We start from the raw sequence: 19,422 nt of genomic DNA on the forward strand, positions 1-19,422 counted from the left end.
ATTTAACAGTCGCATTTTACGAACATTTAACAGTCGCATTTTACGAACATTTAACGGGCGCTTTTTTACAAACTTTAAGGTCGTACATTTTAAAAAAATTTATTACATAAGGCCATTCATTTGACCTTAATTACATAAGGGTTGTTTACTGGTACTGTTTTATATAAGCCGTTTTGTCGTAAATTTAAATGGCTCTGTTACATAACGCCTTCGGCCCAGTTACTGATATTGATCCGAACATTTAACATATTTTTACGATCATTTAAGAGTCGCATTTTACGAACATTTAACGGTCGCATTTTCCGAACATTTAACGTATTTTTACGAACATTTAAGAGTCGCATTTTACAAACATTTAACAGTCACATTTTACAAACATTTAACAGTCGCATTTTACAAACATTTAATAGTTGCATTTATGAACATTTAACAGTCGCATTTTATGAACATTTAACAGTCGCATTTTACGAACATTTAATAGTCGCATTTTACGAGCATTTAACAGCCGAATTTTACCAACATTTAACAGCCGCGCGCAGTTTACGAACATAAAACGGGCGCTTTTTACAAACTTTAAGGTCGTACATTTTAAAAACATTTACTGGATAAGGCCATTCATTTTACCTTAATTACATAAGGGTTGTTTACTGGTACTGTTTTTTATAAGCCGTTTTGTCGTAAATTTAAATGGCTGTTACATAGCGCCTTCGGCCCAGATACTGATATTGATCCGCAAAACTTTTAAATTGCTGCAGTTCGTGATGAAAACTGGTTTTGGCAGCTAGCGGTATGAATAAAATATATTTCTCCGCGTTGTGCACAGAGCTCATGCTGAAATCAGTCAACAATACAATTTTACTTTGAAAAATCCTCTCCTTTATTCGAGATAGCCCGCATGTGGCTCATCAAATGAATGATGACGGGTAAAGTCATGAAATCGTCTTCGGAAAGCTGTAATCATGACTACATACCGGGTCGGAGGTGAATTCTAGAAACATTTCATCTGCGGGAAAATTAATAACTCTCCCTCTCTTTTGTGTCATTATCCTCATCATTATTATTGTTATTATTATAATACCTATTATTAATACTTTTATAATAATTATTATCATTACCAATTGAAATAAGAAATCAAAACTTAGGCAGGAAGATTCTTAGTACCCAAGGGAGAGTTTTAAAGCAGAAAAAACGTCCATTTCATGGAAATACCCATGCATTCAGCCTATATACATACTTTAGTGCCAATCGTTGTTAAGAAGATTTTTATCATCTAGAAATTTACATACCTATGGATTTCCATTATTTTCGCTTTGATCGCTAAAAATCGCCTTAAGTTGAAAATTCAGCGACTGTCTGCGGCGTTAGAGTTCACATAGACCGCTTAATCAGCAATATTTTATTTGGATAACAAGCTTGTTATCTTAACCAACCCACGTTTTAGAATTATCTCATAATTGAGACAAATGAATGGAAAATAAACCCACGCAAATATCGATTGTATTCTATGGCGTTTTGATCTTGAGTTTCGCAATAGACTTCTAACAGTGCTTTGTAATCGCTAAAATCTTTACCGTGAGGGGTGAAAGTAACCCCTCTTCAAGATATACTCTGATCTTAGAGAAACATGTTCCAAGTTTCAAGAGACTAGTCCTAAAAAACGATCTAATGGGCTAACGGGCTGATAGATTGTAATACATGTATTAACTAGCAATATGACGTTACTCAAGAGCAGGTGGAGCGGATGTAGAAACTAGATGAAGCATTACAAAAAATGCATGATAATAATGATCAGTGAAAATTATTAATTATTTGTAAATAGAATAAAATAGATCTTTAGTTTTGAGCTCGGGAAATGAGTAGAGAAAGATGTTTTTCGTCTTTTCACGAACTTGGGATGAAAAAAAATTATGAAAATTATTCCTCATGAGGACTTTCTATTTGTCCCACGCTCGTGACATGACGAAAAACATCTTTTTGTATGATTAATTATTAAAAGCACGTTTCAAACGTTAGACTTAAGTAACCTAGACAACTGCAGTGCAGTTCTCAAAAATTAAGAAGAGAAGAAGCAATGTCGAATCCTGTACCTAAGTTAAATACCCACTTTAAAGACTTCTAACAATATTTTGAGCCAACGTTTGATTTGTTTACTGTGCCCACCTCACTTAACAAAATATAACAGGTTGCGTACAGTATACTAACGTATGGACGATGGCTTCCTCGATACGAAAGGTAATATACACTTAAAGAACTCAATGATTGACTTATACAAAATGCATGTAGGTCTTATTATTTTTACCTCTACAAGTCTGTAATTCACTTCTGGAAGAAAAATGACATTTTCGATTTCTTTTCTTATCCAGCTTGTTTTACTAGGTTTAGTTTGGCTGCAGCTCCGTAACTCGATCCAAGGTGAGTAAGTTTTCGCTAAGATCCCATGTCACTAAAAAATTTCCCTGTAAAACACGATTCAAGCCATCTTCGATGAGTCTAAAGATATTTTTTTATCACTTTGACGCAGTGATGACAATTTCTCAATCCGATGACAGAGTTGTGAGAGAACAACTCTCGATTTTCTTCTTGATCAAAATTATGCACGGATCCATTAAGTTTAATCGTGTTATCGTACTTGCGTAGTCCCTAAGTTAGCTGGCCAGTACAGGACGACAACAGAGGCAGTGACACTTAACAATTTACTGTGAAAGATTACGCATTCACCACTTGAATCGATCTATGATTAGATAGGGAGAAAGTAAACTTACAAAGAACAACGTATTACGTAATGAAATGTGACTCAGAAATTGTTTTTCATGTCGCCAAAGAATTCAGATTCTTTCTTTGTTTTTTATTTGCCGTGTTTTTGTTTTTTAATCTTAGTTTCCTTTTATTAGCAAAATACGTCTTTTTTACATTTGCTTTAAAAAAAGAAATGTGGGAAAATATCGGTCATAGATAGCCATTAAAGTTCCCTCTGCCGTGAAAAAACATTAGGCACCTGAAGCAAACCACGAGGGCGACGGTAACGAGGACATAGGAAAACAAAATACTTAATTGGCTAGTTTAAAACTTTGTACATTTCTTAGCCGTCCCATGCAAAACAACAACGTGAAATCATCACAATTTGCGTCGTCTGAGAACCGAAACCGCGACGGCAAATTATTTTAATTTCCATTTGGAACTCAACGCCTCTTTTATACGTTATTCTGAAGTTGAGGTGTGGCGCCGTATGAGATGCAACCATTTTTGAAATTCTAATTAAAGGCAGAAATTCATTTTTTAATCGAAGTCTTCCTTGACGTTGCCGTCCTGACTGCTTAAGGTCTCTAATCCTTCTTCTGGGTGGGTGGATAATCTGGCGATATTAGTGCAACATTATATATATAAGGAAAGCAAACAATAATCACCGATAATCGCGAGAATCGCAATACATCGGCGATATATTGCGGAGCCATCGATCTAACAGATCGATTTATCGCCGACATATCGTTGAGCTCCTCGTGAATTATCGTTTGTCGTAAGCGATATATCGTTTAGGCAAGACGGCATATCACTACAGCTCGACGATATCCCCTTTTCGTCTCCCAAAAGTAGCGAAATATTCGATATAAGATTATGTGGAAGACGTGATTGTTATTTATTTGGGGGCGAATAAATTTATTTTATTTGTTGATACTTTTACTATCCGAACTGTGGCAGTAATACTTCTTACATAAGCTCTATGTATTTGAGGTTACCGAATTTTTCCTTTGGAAATAAAAATATCCAAAAAAGCCTAAAATGGTTAATTAAAGATTTTGTTGCGTGATTAGGCTTAAATTACACGCCCTAAAACAACAGCCTTACAGAAATGTCTCACAAATGCCCTTTGGTATGTTTCATGTTAATTTTTAATTGTATAAGATAATAATGTAAAGACTGACAAAGATATTGCATAATCTTCGTGACAGAAGAGTCGCGCACGTAAGCAAAATAATTAACACAGAGGCGGAGAGCAGCTCACGTTGCATCTATAAGTCTCACTTTGGGGAAATTAAGTGAGCTTCACGCATAGTAAGGAGATGATACTCGCCTTCTATGCGGTTACCCGGCCTCAATTCCCAGACCACGGGTCACAAAAGTATGTGAAGTCTTTTTCTAGTTCTCGTCCATCCTACCAAAGAATTTTGCCAAGTTATCCGATTATCCACAAATGCAAACCAACACCTCAGATTTCGGTTTGCCTCACAGAAAGTGAACGAAGAGTCCCTCCTTATAGTTGTGATTTCGTTAAATTTCACATTTAATTTCAAACTGCTTCATTTTCACGCAGGTGCCGACGAATGTAATGAACAGACTCATAATTGCCATAAGAACGCAGACTGTGTTGATTTACCTAAAGGGTTTAATTGTAGTTGCAAAAGTGGATTTAGTGGTGATGGACAAACGTGCGAAGGTAATGAAAAGCATCGTTTATTTACAGTAGAATTAATGGTATTGCCGAACGACATTTCGAGTTATGTGTGGATATCATCAGTATAAAGCTAGAAAAATATGCGAGAGAAAGGGTGAAAAATGCAAAATACCTTAGGTTTGTTTTGCACTTTTTTTTTACTTCCCTGTTACTGTATTTGTTTTGATAAGTTTTGTGTGGTTTAGCTCTTTCGTCCCTCTAATGTGAATGAGCTTCTCGATTAAAAAAATAGAGGACAATCCTAATCCATCAATTCATTTATATTTTTTATGATGTAGCTCAAGAAATATTCTCATTAATAACTTTTCATTAAACGTTTCTTTCTAACAGATATCAACGAATGTGAATTTCCTACTGCTTGCCACAAAGATGCATATTGCAATAATTATAGAGGTTCTTACAATTGCACTTGTGTGTCTGGATACAATGGCAATGGAACAGTCTGCTTAGGTATCTACAACGGTAATTCGCGTCTGCATGAAATCAGAGATTTTTATAAAGTCAATATAATACCGATGCAGCCTGATAGATCATACGAAAAATGTAGCTTATTGGAATGTTACAATGAATTTCCTTGATTTACAAGAATCACTTTGAGTGCTCCACCAAGGACCTTCTTTGTGATACCTTCGGCCAGGTTGAGAACCCTCGACCATTCTAAGTCCACGGTAAAAACACATCAGAATTATTTGTTACATTTTTTTTTTTCATTTTTAAAAAAGCAAATAATTTGAAAGAAAACAATTTTGTTTCCCTGTTTTAGGGCCAGAAAAATGCAAAGCACCACTGGACCTTATATTTTTACTGGACGCATCAGGGAGCGTTGAGGCTAGTAACTACATCAAAGAGAAGGAATTCATAAAGGTCGTTGTCAGCAGATACGATGTAGAGACCGTGAATAAAGCTGCTGTTATAGTATTCAGTGAGGCAGCCTCGAACGTAATTCCAATGGGCTCAGAGACAACACCTTTATCCTTCGCATTGGCTGTAGATGATATCCCTTATGATGCAAGTTCGACGCGTATTGATCTCGCCCTTCGGCTGGCTTACGATGAATACTTTTCAGGAAAAAACACGGATGAGACTCAGAAACTAATTATCCTGTTAACTGATGGAATACAAACTCGTTTCAATTCAATGAGGCCGGCGTACATTCCAATAGAGGTTACAGCAGAGCTTCTTCGATTAAAATCAGCCAGAATTATTGCCGTTACTATCGGTCAAAATATCGATATGACAGCTATGAGGACAGTGACTGAACGAGAAGAAGATATCTTTCGTATGACGGAATTCAACGACTTGGTGGCAAACGCTGACATAATATCAAAGAAATCTTGTGTAAATGCTCGTAAGTTAAGCAGTTATTTGTTTCTTCCTAATTCTGCCTTAGAATTAAGTTCAATCTCCTCCATCCAATTGCTGGTTTTTTTCCGTTCTGTTTTATCAGTGTTTTGTTTCTTTGTTCTTGAAGGGGGATAGGGGACCTAAAATCCATCTTTTGGTCAATTTGATGTTATTGAATAAATAAAGCTTTTCAATTATCTTACTGAACAATAATGTGGATAATCTTTGACGCGGATTTTTTTCTGTTCTGATTTTCTTTCTTTGAAAACGAGTATTTCGAAGCCCAATAAGTACCTATCGAAACTATCGCCAACTTGCGACTCTTTTTCTTCTATGATGTGCAACATGCAACCTTAGATGCAACGCAACTTCATGATAGATATTTTGATGATGTGTTTTGAAACTTAATTAATTATTCTATTCATTGTAGTTCAGACTCAAGGGATCACGTTTTGCAGTGTCGACCCTAGTCTGTCCAATTGTCAGTTTCCAGCCTATTGCGTCAACGCTACAAATAACACATCGTGCGTTTGTAGCCCTGGTTACCTTGGTGATCCGCCCAATTGTGAAGGTTTGTTCTACAGATTCCGCCTGTTAAGCGGGCGAAGCAAGCAGTTCTTTCGACTTGGTGCCCGTAATGTGAATGAAAGGGCAAAAAAACTCACTCAACCGCATATGTGTTAAGTGTCATGATATCAAAGCTTATGTGATTTACGCGTCAATACCGGTAGTAATTATTCTTGTCACTGTGATTATGGATACTTAGGTATCTTTCCCAACTGTGAGGTGATTATCGAGTTGAGAAAAAAATATAGATAAGTAGAAAAGAAAAACAAAAAGGACCTAGGCAAGGTATTTAAGAGAACGCATGGCTCCTGTTTCCTATAACTGTTCTTGCAAATATTCCGGATACAGTCATAATGGCAGTATGTGCGTCGGTATGTTTATAGCTATCTATGTTCTTTTACTGTTACAATTTTCTGAACAATGATTTTTTTTTCGACAAACAAGATGGTCTCTCAACATACAAGGAACAAATATCATGATCAACTGTAGGCTCTGCGATTTCTGGCCTGTGCAAAGCCAAAGTATTACGTTAATACATCAAATTAGGAGAGATGCTCTCTAATTGTTTTGGCTTGATCCTTTTTAGTTTCAGGTTATTATTGTTTGAGTGAAACTGATACCCAAAATTGTATATCTTACTTAGACATAAATGAATGCACCGATGGAACGCATGACTGCCACATCTCCGCCTATTGTGTCAACATCCCTGGCTCCTATAACTGTTCATGCAAACTTTCCGGATACAGTTATAATGGCAGTATTTGCGTCGGTATGTTCAAGGCTATCTACGTTATTTTACTGTTACAATTTTCTGAACATTGCATTCATTTATTTTTTTTTGACGAACAAGATGGTGTCTCAACGTACAAGGAACAAACTCTGCATCAAAAATATCATGATCCTACAAGTCTATTACTATTAATCTTCCATTTCTGTCGTAACTCTAAGCTTTTAAACAAAGTCTCAGTGTTGAACAAGAATTTGTCTAATTTTTATGCTCCTGCCCTTCTTTGTTTGAGCGGACGCTCCAGACACGCGTTATCTTTACCATTTACTCCTTGTGGTGTTGAATAAACCAGGATTGACTGTAATAAAAAGGATTTTACCCACGTTGTTTTTCACACGGAGCCAGAGTTAAAATGACTGACAATCTCCTATATAACCAACAGATGTCGATGAATGTGCTCAAAAAATTGATAACTGCGATGTCGCTGTGTCAGAGTGTATCAATACTCAAGGATCTTACATTTGTTCCTGTCTTAAGGAAGGCTATGCATGGAATGAAAGTACCTGCATTGGTAAAAAATATCCTCATGCTAAACTAAAAATGCACGCTTAACACTACTTCAAATAGCGTCTGTGTTCTGAAAGGTCCAGTACATACTACCTAGAGTTAAATGTCTCCAGACAGAAATATCTACTTTTGTAAGTCATAATATTAATACTATCAGCATCTCTCAAACTAATCAGGCTAAAAAGTGTCATGAAGTTTAAATTTGTTTTGTAGGGTCTAGAGCGAATGTGTGATTGATGCAAAATTCTTACGTCAATACGCTTCCTTAGAAAAGATCTGCCACCCTGCTTTAAATGCATCGCCTCTGACCTTTAGATAATAATAAGCCTCCAGCTTTAATTTAATTGTTTTTTGATTAACCTGGGTCAGTAACTAATCAGTTCTACTTGTGTCAGTTGAGGGGTATTACTCCGACTAATTTGATTATTTAAGTTTGTTTTACATGTTCATTTGTTGAGAAGGTTTTTAATTCATGGTTATTTTACTCTGGCCCAATAATAGACGTGGACGAGTGTAAAGACCCCGAACGTTGCGCTGACGCTGCCAACTGTACGAATTTGGACGGATCTTACGATTGTTATTGCTCCGAAGTTGCATCTCATCTCTGTTTTGGTACGTCAAACCGTATGTTACAAACAATTCTTAATTGATGGGTTAACAAACAATGTGCGTGGTAATTTTCTGAAGATAAGTATGATGTGAAATGACTATTTAACTCCAGCGGGGAGAAGGGGAGAAGAGGTAGGAATTAGACGAGGTCACATGATTTTCCGGGGGGAAATTGAGGGGGATCATCAACTGAGTATAAGGGAGTTGACTTTAGAAATTTGACTGCCGATTAGCAACAGTCCGCTGAGCAGCAGGGGGTTCATGAGAATATAACCAAGCCTTATTGGGCATCAGGAATATTTTACTGCGTCACGAGCAAAATACTCCACCCCAACCCTCACCTCCTTAAGCGATACATAATGAACGGTCTTTAAAGAGCTATGGGCAAAATTTACGCTTATATCTTACGTTAATGCTTCTAATGTGCGCGTGCAAACATTCGAACCTTTTGTGACCCAAATCCTTCATTTAAATGAACCTTCCAAAAGGTTTGCCATAAATTATATATATATATATATATATATATACACACATATACGTTAGCAAACTGTAGATTGAACGAAAATTGCTTCCAGTTCAACTTCTTAATACACAATATAACAGAGCCAGATGTGCAGACAAAAGGGTGTTAAACCACAATTCTAAGATGATGATCATTTCCACGCCATGTTAGGTACCACATTGTGCGATACTCCACGAGTAAGTATTAACGATGTGGGACGCTCTATTGATCAACCCACCGAGGTTCAGCTCAGCTCATATCACACGTTTACCGCAAACATTGCTGTAAGATGCGCAAAGATATGGATTCGGAACATGTCTTGGATTTTAGCAGATCCATCCTTAAACAACTCTGACGCTCTTTTGAATGGCAGTGTAGTTTCCACCGAAAGAAGCACATGGACCCTCACTGACCACCATTTGCAATATGCCCACGTGGTGTATGCTTTGTTCTTCTCTTTTACCGTTCTCCAAGGGAACAATAATTTGACACACAGTGTGTTTGATAGGGGTTATATCATTATACGTCCTTCACAGCTGGTCGCAACGATATCGGGTGAAACTGAAGTCACAAGAGGAAACGAGCAAATCATTACCCTCAATGGATCCGACTCATATGATCCTCATGTTGGCCATGGATCTCTAGACTCACTAACATTTTTCTGGCTTTGTAAGAGATCAGATGAGGAATTCCCAACTAGGAATCCTAATGACATTCAAATTGTGCCCATTCTTTCTAACCAATCTGGTAAGTCACTAGGAGGCTGTTTTGGCACAGGAATTGGGAGACTGGCCATCACAGAACCTGTTATTACTTTAAATGCTTTCATGATGGAGAATACAAGTGCATCATACATTTTTAAACTTATTGTTATGAAAGATGCCAGATTGTCGAGCGACTCAAAAACAATCCATGTGGTCGAAGGAAGTCCTCCTGCAGTGTCATTTGTGTAAGTATATCGAGTCAAACTGTTTTTCGTTAAATGATGTTTACTTAGAAGATTTACGAAGCGAGGAACAAGCTTGTAATGGATGATTACGTCAATTCAACTTGAATAACAGTCTGGAATATCACGTGTTCAATACTCTCTTAATACTATCTTGCGTTTGGGTTTGTTTTAGTTTGTTTGTTTGTTTGTTTTTGTTTTTTTTTTTTTTGTAATGTTCTCTAAGTAATCCCATACGTTTGACTTTGCCATTGAATCTTTTTTTGGCAGTTTCGTAATGGGCGATCGATTAAACGTCAATCCGTCAGCACCCCTGACCATCTCAGCCGATTACCTGAGCTATTCTTGTGTTGATCGAGCGCAGTTTGAGTGGTTCCTCTACCAAGAAGACGAAAACTTGACTTGGATTCAAATTTATCACACCCCTGAAAGATCCCAGGTGTTCTAAGTTGATCCAAAGATGCTAAAAAACGATACGAAATATCGATTGGAATTAACTTTGAAACTCAAAGATGAAGCCCCCTCTAAAACCGTACAAGTTTTCAGAACTGCTGTCCTCCCACAGAAAGGTTCATGCGTTATAACCCCAGAGACTGGTGAAGCCGTTTATACTGTATTTCAGCTGCAATGCTTTGATTGGTTCGTTCTTGATGAAGTATTAACTTATGAGGTGCAAGTTATCGGAGAAGAAAACATTCACCTTACTTTGTACTATGGCCTCAACGCGAGTCAACATTTCGTTTTACCGCAAGGAAATTCCTCGCGTGGATATGTATCCAAGATCAAGGTATTCGTATCAAGAAGCAATGGTGCTACGTCTGAGGTGGATATCACAGTAAAGGTATAAACAAATAATACATTTTTCTTATCTCCGCCAATTTCTGAAATCAACAAGCTTTCTTAGTTATTTGCTCTTTATTGTGAGGGAACTAAAATAAGTATATCAGACCGATTAATGCTCCCAACGACACCCACTTCTTAATTTTTTTTCCTTTGTTAAAACTTCAATCGTATCTACTACTGTGATTGTGACCTCTCTGATGTGATTTACGTCAAATGGGTTTTATATCTATAGCCTCTGCCGGGACCTATTTATTAATTCTTTAGTATTTTTCAATTTTATAGTTTTAAACCACCAACATTTTTTGCAGGTAACTCCACCCCAACTACGAATGCAACAAGACTTTTTTGAACTTCTTGAAAATTCGTCAGCTTTTTTCGAGGATTTCATTTTCGAAGAAGGAACACAGAAGGCTTGGCAGCTGATGACAGCCATGCTTTTAACTTTAGAGAAACAAGAATTTGAAACAAGAAATTTATCCGGCTCAGCGACACCCAGTCAACTGAAAAGTGCCGTAAGTGTCAAGAATTTGGGGCTAATTAGATGTCTGTTTAGTCCAATATTCACTTTTCGACTTTTGTTTTGTTTCCTTTTTTTCGAAGTTGAGAGACATTGCCCTAAAGAGATTCCAGCGTACAGATGTTGATTTATCAAGTGCGGTGTTTTTGTCCGCTTTTGTAGCCTCCGCTGGAAAGAAAGTGACTGAGTTATCCCTTCTCTCTAAGGTAATTTTGGGATTTGTGAATTTCTACATTGATGAATTTTCTCTGGATAGGACGTATGACCCAATGATCAGTTCACCCAGTTTCGGATCGAAAGATCAAGATTAACTAGATATTAGGTTCTGTTTTATCGCTTAAGGCTAGACACAACACCAATTGCAATGCTAGCTAAGTAAGTGAAGGCCGGTTTATCAGTGATACCATGACATACCCATGATTAAAAGATTTTGTTATATACCTAGACTCTCACTTAACAAAACGAGCACTGTGATTGGTTGATTCTTGCTTATGTTCCCCTGATCAATTTCAAATGTATACCGACCGGAAGACAATTGCACAGTTGTTGCCCGCGCACCAAATACAACAGCATGTTTTTGCCATATGAATGTTTAAGGGAAAGTCTAAATATATAACAAAGCACTTAATACATCTAGTGTTTTCACACGAAGAGTAAATACAGTTTCCAAATGCAGCAACGGTAATTTTCAAGGGCATATGTGGAAAGTGAGGGGAGACTCGAGTGACATTCAAGCTGCTCCAAGCTATCAAAACAGAACGGGGGCAAGTAGACAAGCCAATTGGCGAGATTGGCCAGCCTCAAGAGTACACCGTTGCTTACCCTTGCATCAATAATTGAAATCAGTATTTTGGTATCACAAACAGCTCAACTATAAATAATGTTTGAGGTTAATTAATGTACATGGGGTATCCAGTTACCTCGCCACCAAGCAGACTCGCCACCAGCGAACTCGCCACCAAGGAACGATCTCGCCACCAACGTACTCGCCACCAAGCGAAGTCTTCTCACCACCAACCACCAATAAAGAGATTAGCCGAGGAGAGTAGGATGTTCGGCTGATAAGTTTGTTCGCTTGTCTGTACTCAAACTTTATAAACGTATGTTGTCGAAAGCACGTTCGAAACCGATAAGTTTGTTCGCTTGTCTGTACTCAAACTTTATAAATGTATGTTGTCGATAGCACGTTCGAAACCGAAGTAAGTTTTTATTCCTCGCATCGAGTTTTGCAATTTCTCCTCGCTTACGTGCAAAAGACAAACACGATACGTTTTGATGTCAATGAGTTAGGAACGGAACACATCTAACACGTCGCTGAAGGTCATAATTTAAATACAGACAAGCGCACAAACGTATCGGCCGATTTGAATTGTGCTCGTTCGAACATCCTACATCCTACACTCCTCGACTACTTTATTCTAGTTTATCTCTTTAATGGTGGTTGGTGGCGAGAAGACTTCGCTTGGTGGCGAGTACGTTGGTGGCGAGATCGTTCCTTGGTGGCGAGTTCGCTGGTGGCGAGTCTCCCTGGTGGCGAGGTAACCGGTAACCGTACATGGATATGGTTGTAAGTTAAGTTTCAGAAACAAACAACCCGCACATAAAATAATTAAACATCATTTTTTCAAGGATCTGCTTCCAAACACACTAGAGAGTATTGCTGCTCTGTTGCTTTCCAAAGCTAAAGAGAAGAATGCAGATGATGAAAGAATGATCTCTCAAGGGGTATACAACTCGCTTTTTGGAACAGTGGAGCTAATGATGGTATCAGCAGAGGCGGCTGCTATTGGAAAAGAGGGTAAAACCTTATCATCCGAACAGTTGAAGGTAAGGATTCTAGAGAGAATTTTAAAACAGTCATGTAATGACCCACTTGCTCAATACAACTGAGCTCGCAAATTTTGTATCAGTAGGTCATATAGCCCTACCGAGGCCCCTTCACCTTCTTTGAAATTGCGTTACCTTATTTAACATAAAAAGGCGCCTTCTATCTAAAATTATTTTTCTTACAAACGGCTAATCATGGTCATAATTCGAACCGTAAGCCAAACACCGTTAAACTTTCCCACCCATTGTTGGTCCTTAAATGTCTCATTCGTTTATACCTTTTCTCCACAGATATCGACCACGTTGCTTTTTCTTAAGGGTTTTTAAGGGGAGGGGGGCGGGGGGTGGGGTCGAACCAGCCTTGGTGGTGTCAATGAACTGCTGAATATCAGTCTGTTTTCTTGAATATTTTTTTAGGCTAAAGATAACGTTTTAAAGTCTATGGACATAACAAGAACATTGCTTACAACTGTGGCGGTGAGATCAGCAGTTTCTCAGTCCCCAAAGACGTTACGAGTGCCGGGCATGAGTATCTTAGTGGGCCGGGAGTCATCATGTGGACTTCAAGAAAGAAGTTTGAACTTGACCGAAAAAGACAGCTTTCGTCTTCCTCGAAATATGAATCGCACTTTTGCAAATGAAAGTGTGGAGTGGGCTGAGTATCAGGTATGGCATGCAAAAACGGGAGATAACTCATTGAAAGAGACAGTAAAATAAAGTGTTGACATTCCGATATAAATATTAAATTCTAATTCATTAATCGGTTATATTTAATTAAGTTTAAGTTCGTGTGTTTTAGCAAATCTTCCTTATTTCTACCTGCAGATGATAAAAACAAGTTTCAATCCATACCGCTGGCACGAAAGCTATCATAAAGTCATATCAGAAGTTCTTAGTCTCGAGTTTACCAACGATAAGGGTGTTTTACCTGTTGGTGGAGAAGACGTTGACATTGACATTAAAATACCACTAAATCCTCCTGGAAACAGCTCATATGATAATAACTACTTTGTCAGACCACAAAATATGAGATACCACATCGTTGAACTTGCAGAAAATTCCGATTCCATCATTCTTGAAGTTCAACCTGTCAATGAGAGTCTTTCAATGACAGTGTTTGTTAAACTCGGGGAGCGCCCAACCGTTAACAATTACAACCATATGTCCAACGTACCGGACTTTTCGTCGTGCAGTTGGGACAGAGTTAGTGGCAATTGGTTGTCAAGATGCTTAAGAAGTCCATACCAGGTCATGTCCACTAGACATTTTAAACAAACTGGTTTGTATTACGTCGGGGTTCTGTACGTTGAACGTAGTCACGACCAGTTAAATCACACTCGAACAAGACGATCATGCAACGGAAAAAGGAGACAGAGAAGGGACTGCGTTGAGCCAAAGCCACCTCCAGTGAAAGGAATAGAGTACAATAAAACTTTGATTTATAATCCTTTTACCGATGAGAACTATACTATAAAAGTTCGGAAATATAGTTGTTACTATTTTGCTTTAACCCAAGACAAGTGGAGTAAAGATGGCTGTAAGGTCAGTGGAAGAGTAAAGATTAAGTTCATTCATTCCCCATTAATTTTATATGCTGTGTCACAATAAAACAGTTATTCACTGCACGTTTAACCTCTAACCTATCTTACGAGAGTCGTGCTTAGTTTTTTTTTTTTTGTTTTGTTTTTTATGGTATGATTATTGATTGATTCTCCTATAAGAATCCCCTCACCGATACTTTTGAGCAAAGGCAATAAAATTTTATGAATTGATAAGCTAAATCTTTACATCTTTTATCTAATTTAGGTTGGAGATGAAACAAATGATCATCTACTTCATTGTAGATGTAATCATCTCACAGGCTTTGGAGGTGGTTTCGTCTTTGCACCAAATCCTATCGACTTCAACAAAGTTTTGAACGAGTTTACTAGACTCGAGGAAACAGAAAATTACGTGGTTCTTGCAACTGTCTCTTCTATTTTTGGCGTCTTCGTTTTGATGATTATATGGGCAAGGAGAGCTGATGTGAAAGACGAAAGAAAGGTTTGTTTTATTTTTTCATCATTAAAAGGATGGGAAAACCATAGAACACTTGCTGCCACTTATTTGCCACTGAGATCACAAGGATAATACAGAGCCTTAAGGCCAGATCAGGAAAAGTTCGCCGCGACACAACCAAAGTCCTCCGTCGCCCCCACTCCCTCCTCCCCTCCACCTCTGTACTCCAAGGCGATAAGTAATGAATGAATATGTGCTGATTGCTGCTTTTAAGCTTTATTTTCTCGTATATAAAGGAACGGATACGGCGAAAAAAAAGTTTGAGATCAAGTAAACAATTCTCTCACTAACTGACCTCGAGTTGTTGAATATTGTTTAAGTAATATAACCCGCCTACGTGCTTATCTACCTCCCATTCCTTTACTTCATGATTTGTTGTTTCCTTGGCAGCTGGGACCAACTGTTCATGTGAAACCGAATGAAAATGGCACGTTTATGTACGAGTTCACCGTAGTTACGGGAGTTTGGCGAAATGCTGGGACTACTTCCAATGTGTTCGTTAAAATCTACGGCACTGAAGGCATTCTAGAGTCTGTGAATTTGACTGCGAATTCACCGCCAGGAAGAAAAATGTTTGCAAGAGGCAACATCGAAAAGTTTGTCTTCCATCTTGAAAATTCACTCGGAGTTGTAGTTAAGATAGAATTGTGGCACGACAACTCTGGAAAGAACTCCTCCTGGTTTCTAGATCAAGCTCACCTTGTCGATATAAATAATGATCAGAGATGGGACTTCTTCCACCACAGTTGGCTTTGTTTGCACAAGGGAAGTGGATCTTTAAAAGCAACAATAAAGTCCGCTGATCCAGGCAACGAGACTCGCAGTTTTAAAACACTGTTTTATTCTGTTTCTTCAGTCGACCTTGCAGAACATCATTTATGGGCCTCTGTGATAACCAGACCACTACGCAATCAATTCTCCCGCGTCCAAAGAGCCTCTTGCTGCCTTGGTTTACTATGTCTGGCAATGGTTTGTAACGCCATGTTTTATCAAGTGAATAGAGTTCCCGATGAGTCAATTCAGATCGGTCCTTTACAGATGTCATTACGCCGGCTGATTATTGGTATTAAGAGTTCATTGATTATTGCCCCACTAAGCGTAATAATAACTGGAACCTTTCGATACCGAAAGATAAAAAGACAAAAACAGAGACTCATTGGCGATATAGAAGAGAGCTTTAACGTAGAGCGTACTGCTGCAACGAGATCAAGATGGTGTAGTCTCCCTTATTCATTTTTATACATCGCTTGGTTTCTTTGTTTATCGGTGATATTTGTATCCGCGACCATAACAGTATTTTACAGCCTTCAATGGGGCAAACAAACTGCCAACATGTGGCTGGCTTCCGTAGTTGCCTCCTGTGTCCAGGACATCTTTTTTTGGCAACCCGCGAAGGTTCTCACCTTTACAGTCTTATTGATTCTAATTTTCAAGAGACCAAAACTAAACACCAAGAAAGGTGATAGATATAAATCGTCTTTCACCGAAGAGATGAAAGAGCTACGCGCCTATGAATTAAGAAAGGAAAAGTTCTTCGGACTTGCTCGTCAGTTTGTCGCATTTATGGTTTTCTATCTTTTGTTGATGATCGTCGCCTATGGAGACAAGGATCACCACAGATATCTAATGACCAAAGGCACTCGGGATGGATTCACCTTTTTTTACAAGGTATGTGTACGAGCTGAGTGGTTAGATAATAGATCAATTTTCTCTGATCAGGTTTTTGTCTACTTTCCACCTTGCTGGTACTATAGCGTCATTAAAACGGAAAAAAGTGATCTCTTGCTAGGATACTTTTAGGAAATGTTTTCTTTGCACTATACTGTTAATCGAGGTTGTTTTTTAAATGTCGAGTTACAATTCTAGGTCAACACAGGAGAAAAGATGTGGACTTACATGCAAGGTAAATTTGTCAATGACGCGTACGCCGGTGAGTGGTACAATGGTCAGGTTGAGCAAACGCCAGAATACATTGGTAATAAAGTTTCCATGCTTATTGGAATGCCTCGACTCCGGCAGCTTCGAATAAAGGAAGGTAAGGTTCTATCCTTTTGCCCTCGCCCCCTCATTAACCAAGCGGGTGCTCGGCGATACTGGATCCTATCAGTAAGCTCGTCGCAAACCCCTTCCAGAATTGTTATTTATGTACCACTGAGATATTATCTTAATGGACCTTTGTTTCAATTAAGATTCTTGCCAAGCCGCCGAGGAGGTTGAGACGATTATTGACAAGTGCTACGATTTCTACTCGACCCTAGAAGAAGATACAACTCGTCTATATCTTCCCCACTGGATTTATTTATCAGATTCACAGATTAAATGGAAAAATCTATCACAACTTTGTCCCAGACCGTGGCGATATTCAACTGCAGAGGAGCTCAATAACTTTCCATCCTGGGCCCAGCATCACATATATGGCGGTGGGGGATACGTTCTTGATTTAGGATACGACAAACCGACTGCTATCCGCATGATGGAAGGCGTCAAAGACAAGGATTGGATTGACAGGAGAACAAGGGCAATTCTTCTCGAATTTCAAGTCTTGAACTTAAATACTGACTTAATGAGCATTATTACTTATTATTATGAGGTTCTACCTTTCGGATTTGGACTTACTTATGAAAAAATTGACACCATAAAAATGTTCAATTTTCAGTCTACGTCCAATAGCTTTTATCTAATGTGTCAATTGTTGTTTATGCTGGCAGTGTTAGTGTATATCTCTATTCTTTTAATCCGACTATGTCGCGAGGGATGTGCATTTTTCAAAAAAATGTGGAACTGGATAGACATCGCTCAAATTATGAATGCCTCGCTAGCAATTGTGTTTTATGTCCTAAAGGCAAAGTTTATGCATGATAGTATAAAAGAATTGCGAAGGAATCCTTTTCTCACGGTGAGCTTCCAGTTTGCCATTTTTTGGACTGACATGGAAAATGTTGCCCTAGCATTTGCTTTGTTTATTGCCACATTCAAAATTCTCCATTTTATTCGCCTTAGTCCGCATGTACAAATACTGGCTTGGACAGTAATTACTGCGAAAAACGACATTTTATCATTCAGCTTTCTCTTTGGAATACTGTTTATTGCACATGGCCAGTTTGCTTTCCTGGTTTTTGGTGATTCAGTGTTTTCATTTTCATCATTCATTCGTTCATTTGCCTCAGAGTTTGAGTTAGCACTGGGTAACACTATTCATGTCGCTGAACTTGACGATGTCAATAGAGTGCTAGGTAACCTTTTTACCGCTAGTTTTATGATCGCCCTTGCAGTTCTTCTCATAAACATATTTGTGTCTATTTTAGATTTTAACCTACACAATGTAAAGGAGGATGAAGAGAGGCTGCAAGAGGCATTTGGTATGGGGGAGTTTATTAAGTCGTTGTTCGGCAATGATGATAACAAGCAAAACGGTAAATAATAAGTACCGTTTTGGTGATAGAATTATTTCGATTCAGCTCGCTTTTCAATCATGCATGTTACAAAAGAATAGAGGAAACCGTTTGCAGCAAACCTTAAATGTTACAAAAAGAGCTAAACTTACCCTTCAAGTGACGCAGAACAACAAAAGAAACAGCTATGCAAAATGAATCACAGATACAATACGGGGTAGTGTAAGGACATTGCATCAAAGATGTATTTACTCAATGATAACTTAAATTTTTTTTTTTTGGATTCTGTAATTGGATAGAGTAAGGGCGAAGAATCTGAATAAAGTGTACTTATCAAATACTTGAAATCCTTGGAAAGATGTGTATTGTGTCAGCTGAAATGATAGCTGGACCATCTGCTTTCATCAAAAGCTAGATCATTGGATAATGCAATTCAAAATTTATTTTGAGGTTATGGGTCATTATTTGGGGGGTTAGCCAGTATGAGTTATGAGCCGCTATATCATGCGCGCGCATGAAGAGGAGTTACAACAGAAGCGTTTTTATACATCAAAACATCCTGTTTGTTGTGACAAATTAAATTTGGGATGATTTATCTATATTTTAGGGAGTTTTTTGAATAAAAATTATTCACTCGCGCTTTTCGAATATGACATGATTAACGCCAACTCAGCCCTACAGGCCCCGTTAGCTGTCTATCATCTTATATCCAACGCAGACTCGTGGAATAATTTGTAATAACTGAGTTTAATCGAGTAATGAATAACCTTGGTAGGCTGACGAAATACCTAACGTGAAGCCTATTTCAGCCTCTTTTACGATGAGAGTATCCCCTCCTATGATAGACCATTAAACGTTTGAAACGAACCCTCTTGCGGGAAACGTGGCTAGAAACCACGCGAAGCAATTTCAGAAATTTTCTTCCTTAATCAGATGATCACTCTCACATATATCACTTATTCGGCAAAAAACAGGCAAAGTCCTCCTCACTAATCCCCTGCTTTCCTTCGCACACTAGGGAAAGATCGCAACGAAATGATTGCGAGCTGACACAACTTGAAATTCATAAACCA

At 38.2% G+C, this 19,422-nt stretch overlaps 1 protein-coding gene across 1 annotated transcript; it reads left to right on the plus strand.

Moving 5' to 3' along the window:
* Positions 1-2,011: 2,011 nt before the first annotated feature.
* Positions 2,012-19,372, plus strand: LOC113673284 (polycystin-1-like protein 2). Its single transcript, XM_089212875.1, is given in 20 exon segments — positions 2,012-2,232; positions 2,364-2,412; positions 4,310-4,432; positions 4,781-4,900; positions 5,214-5,798; positions 6,225-6,365; positions 7,005-7,130; positions 7,531-7,659; positions 8,157-8,267; positions 8,938-9,715; positions 9,983-10,553; positions 10,864-11,067; positions 11,156-11,278; positions 12,702-12,899; positions 13,317-13,565; positions 13,725-14,441; positions 14,706-14,942; positions 15,348-16,625; positions 16,824-16,992; positions 17,147-19,372. Coding segments are annotated over 20 exon segments (7,161 nt in total). The 5' UTR covers positions 2,012-2,211; the 3' UTR covers positions 18,379-19,372.
* The last annotated feature ends 50 nt before the right edge of the window (positions 19,373-19,422 follow it).

This window comes from Pocillopora damicornis, chromosome 7 (genome assembly GCF_964200805.1).
Source record: "Pocillopora damicornis chromosome 7, jaPocDami1.2, whole genome shotgun sequence".
Classification (NCBI taxonomy): domain Eukaryota; kingdom Metazoa; phylum Cnidaria; class Anthozoa; order Scleractinia; family Pocilloporidae; genus Pocillopora; species Pocillopora damicornis.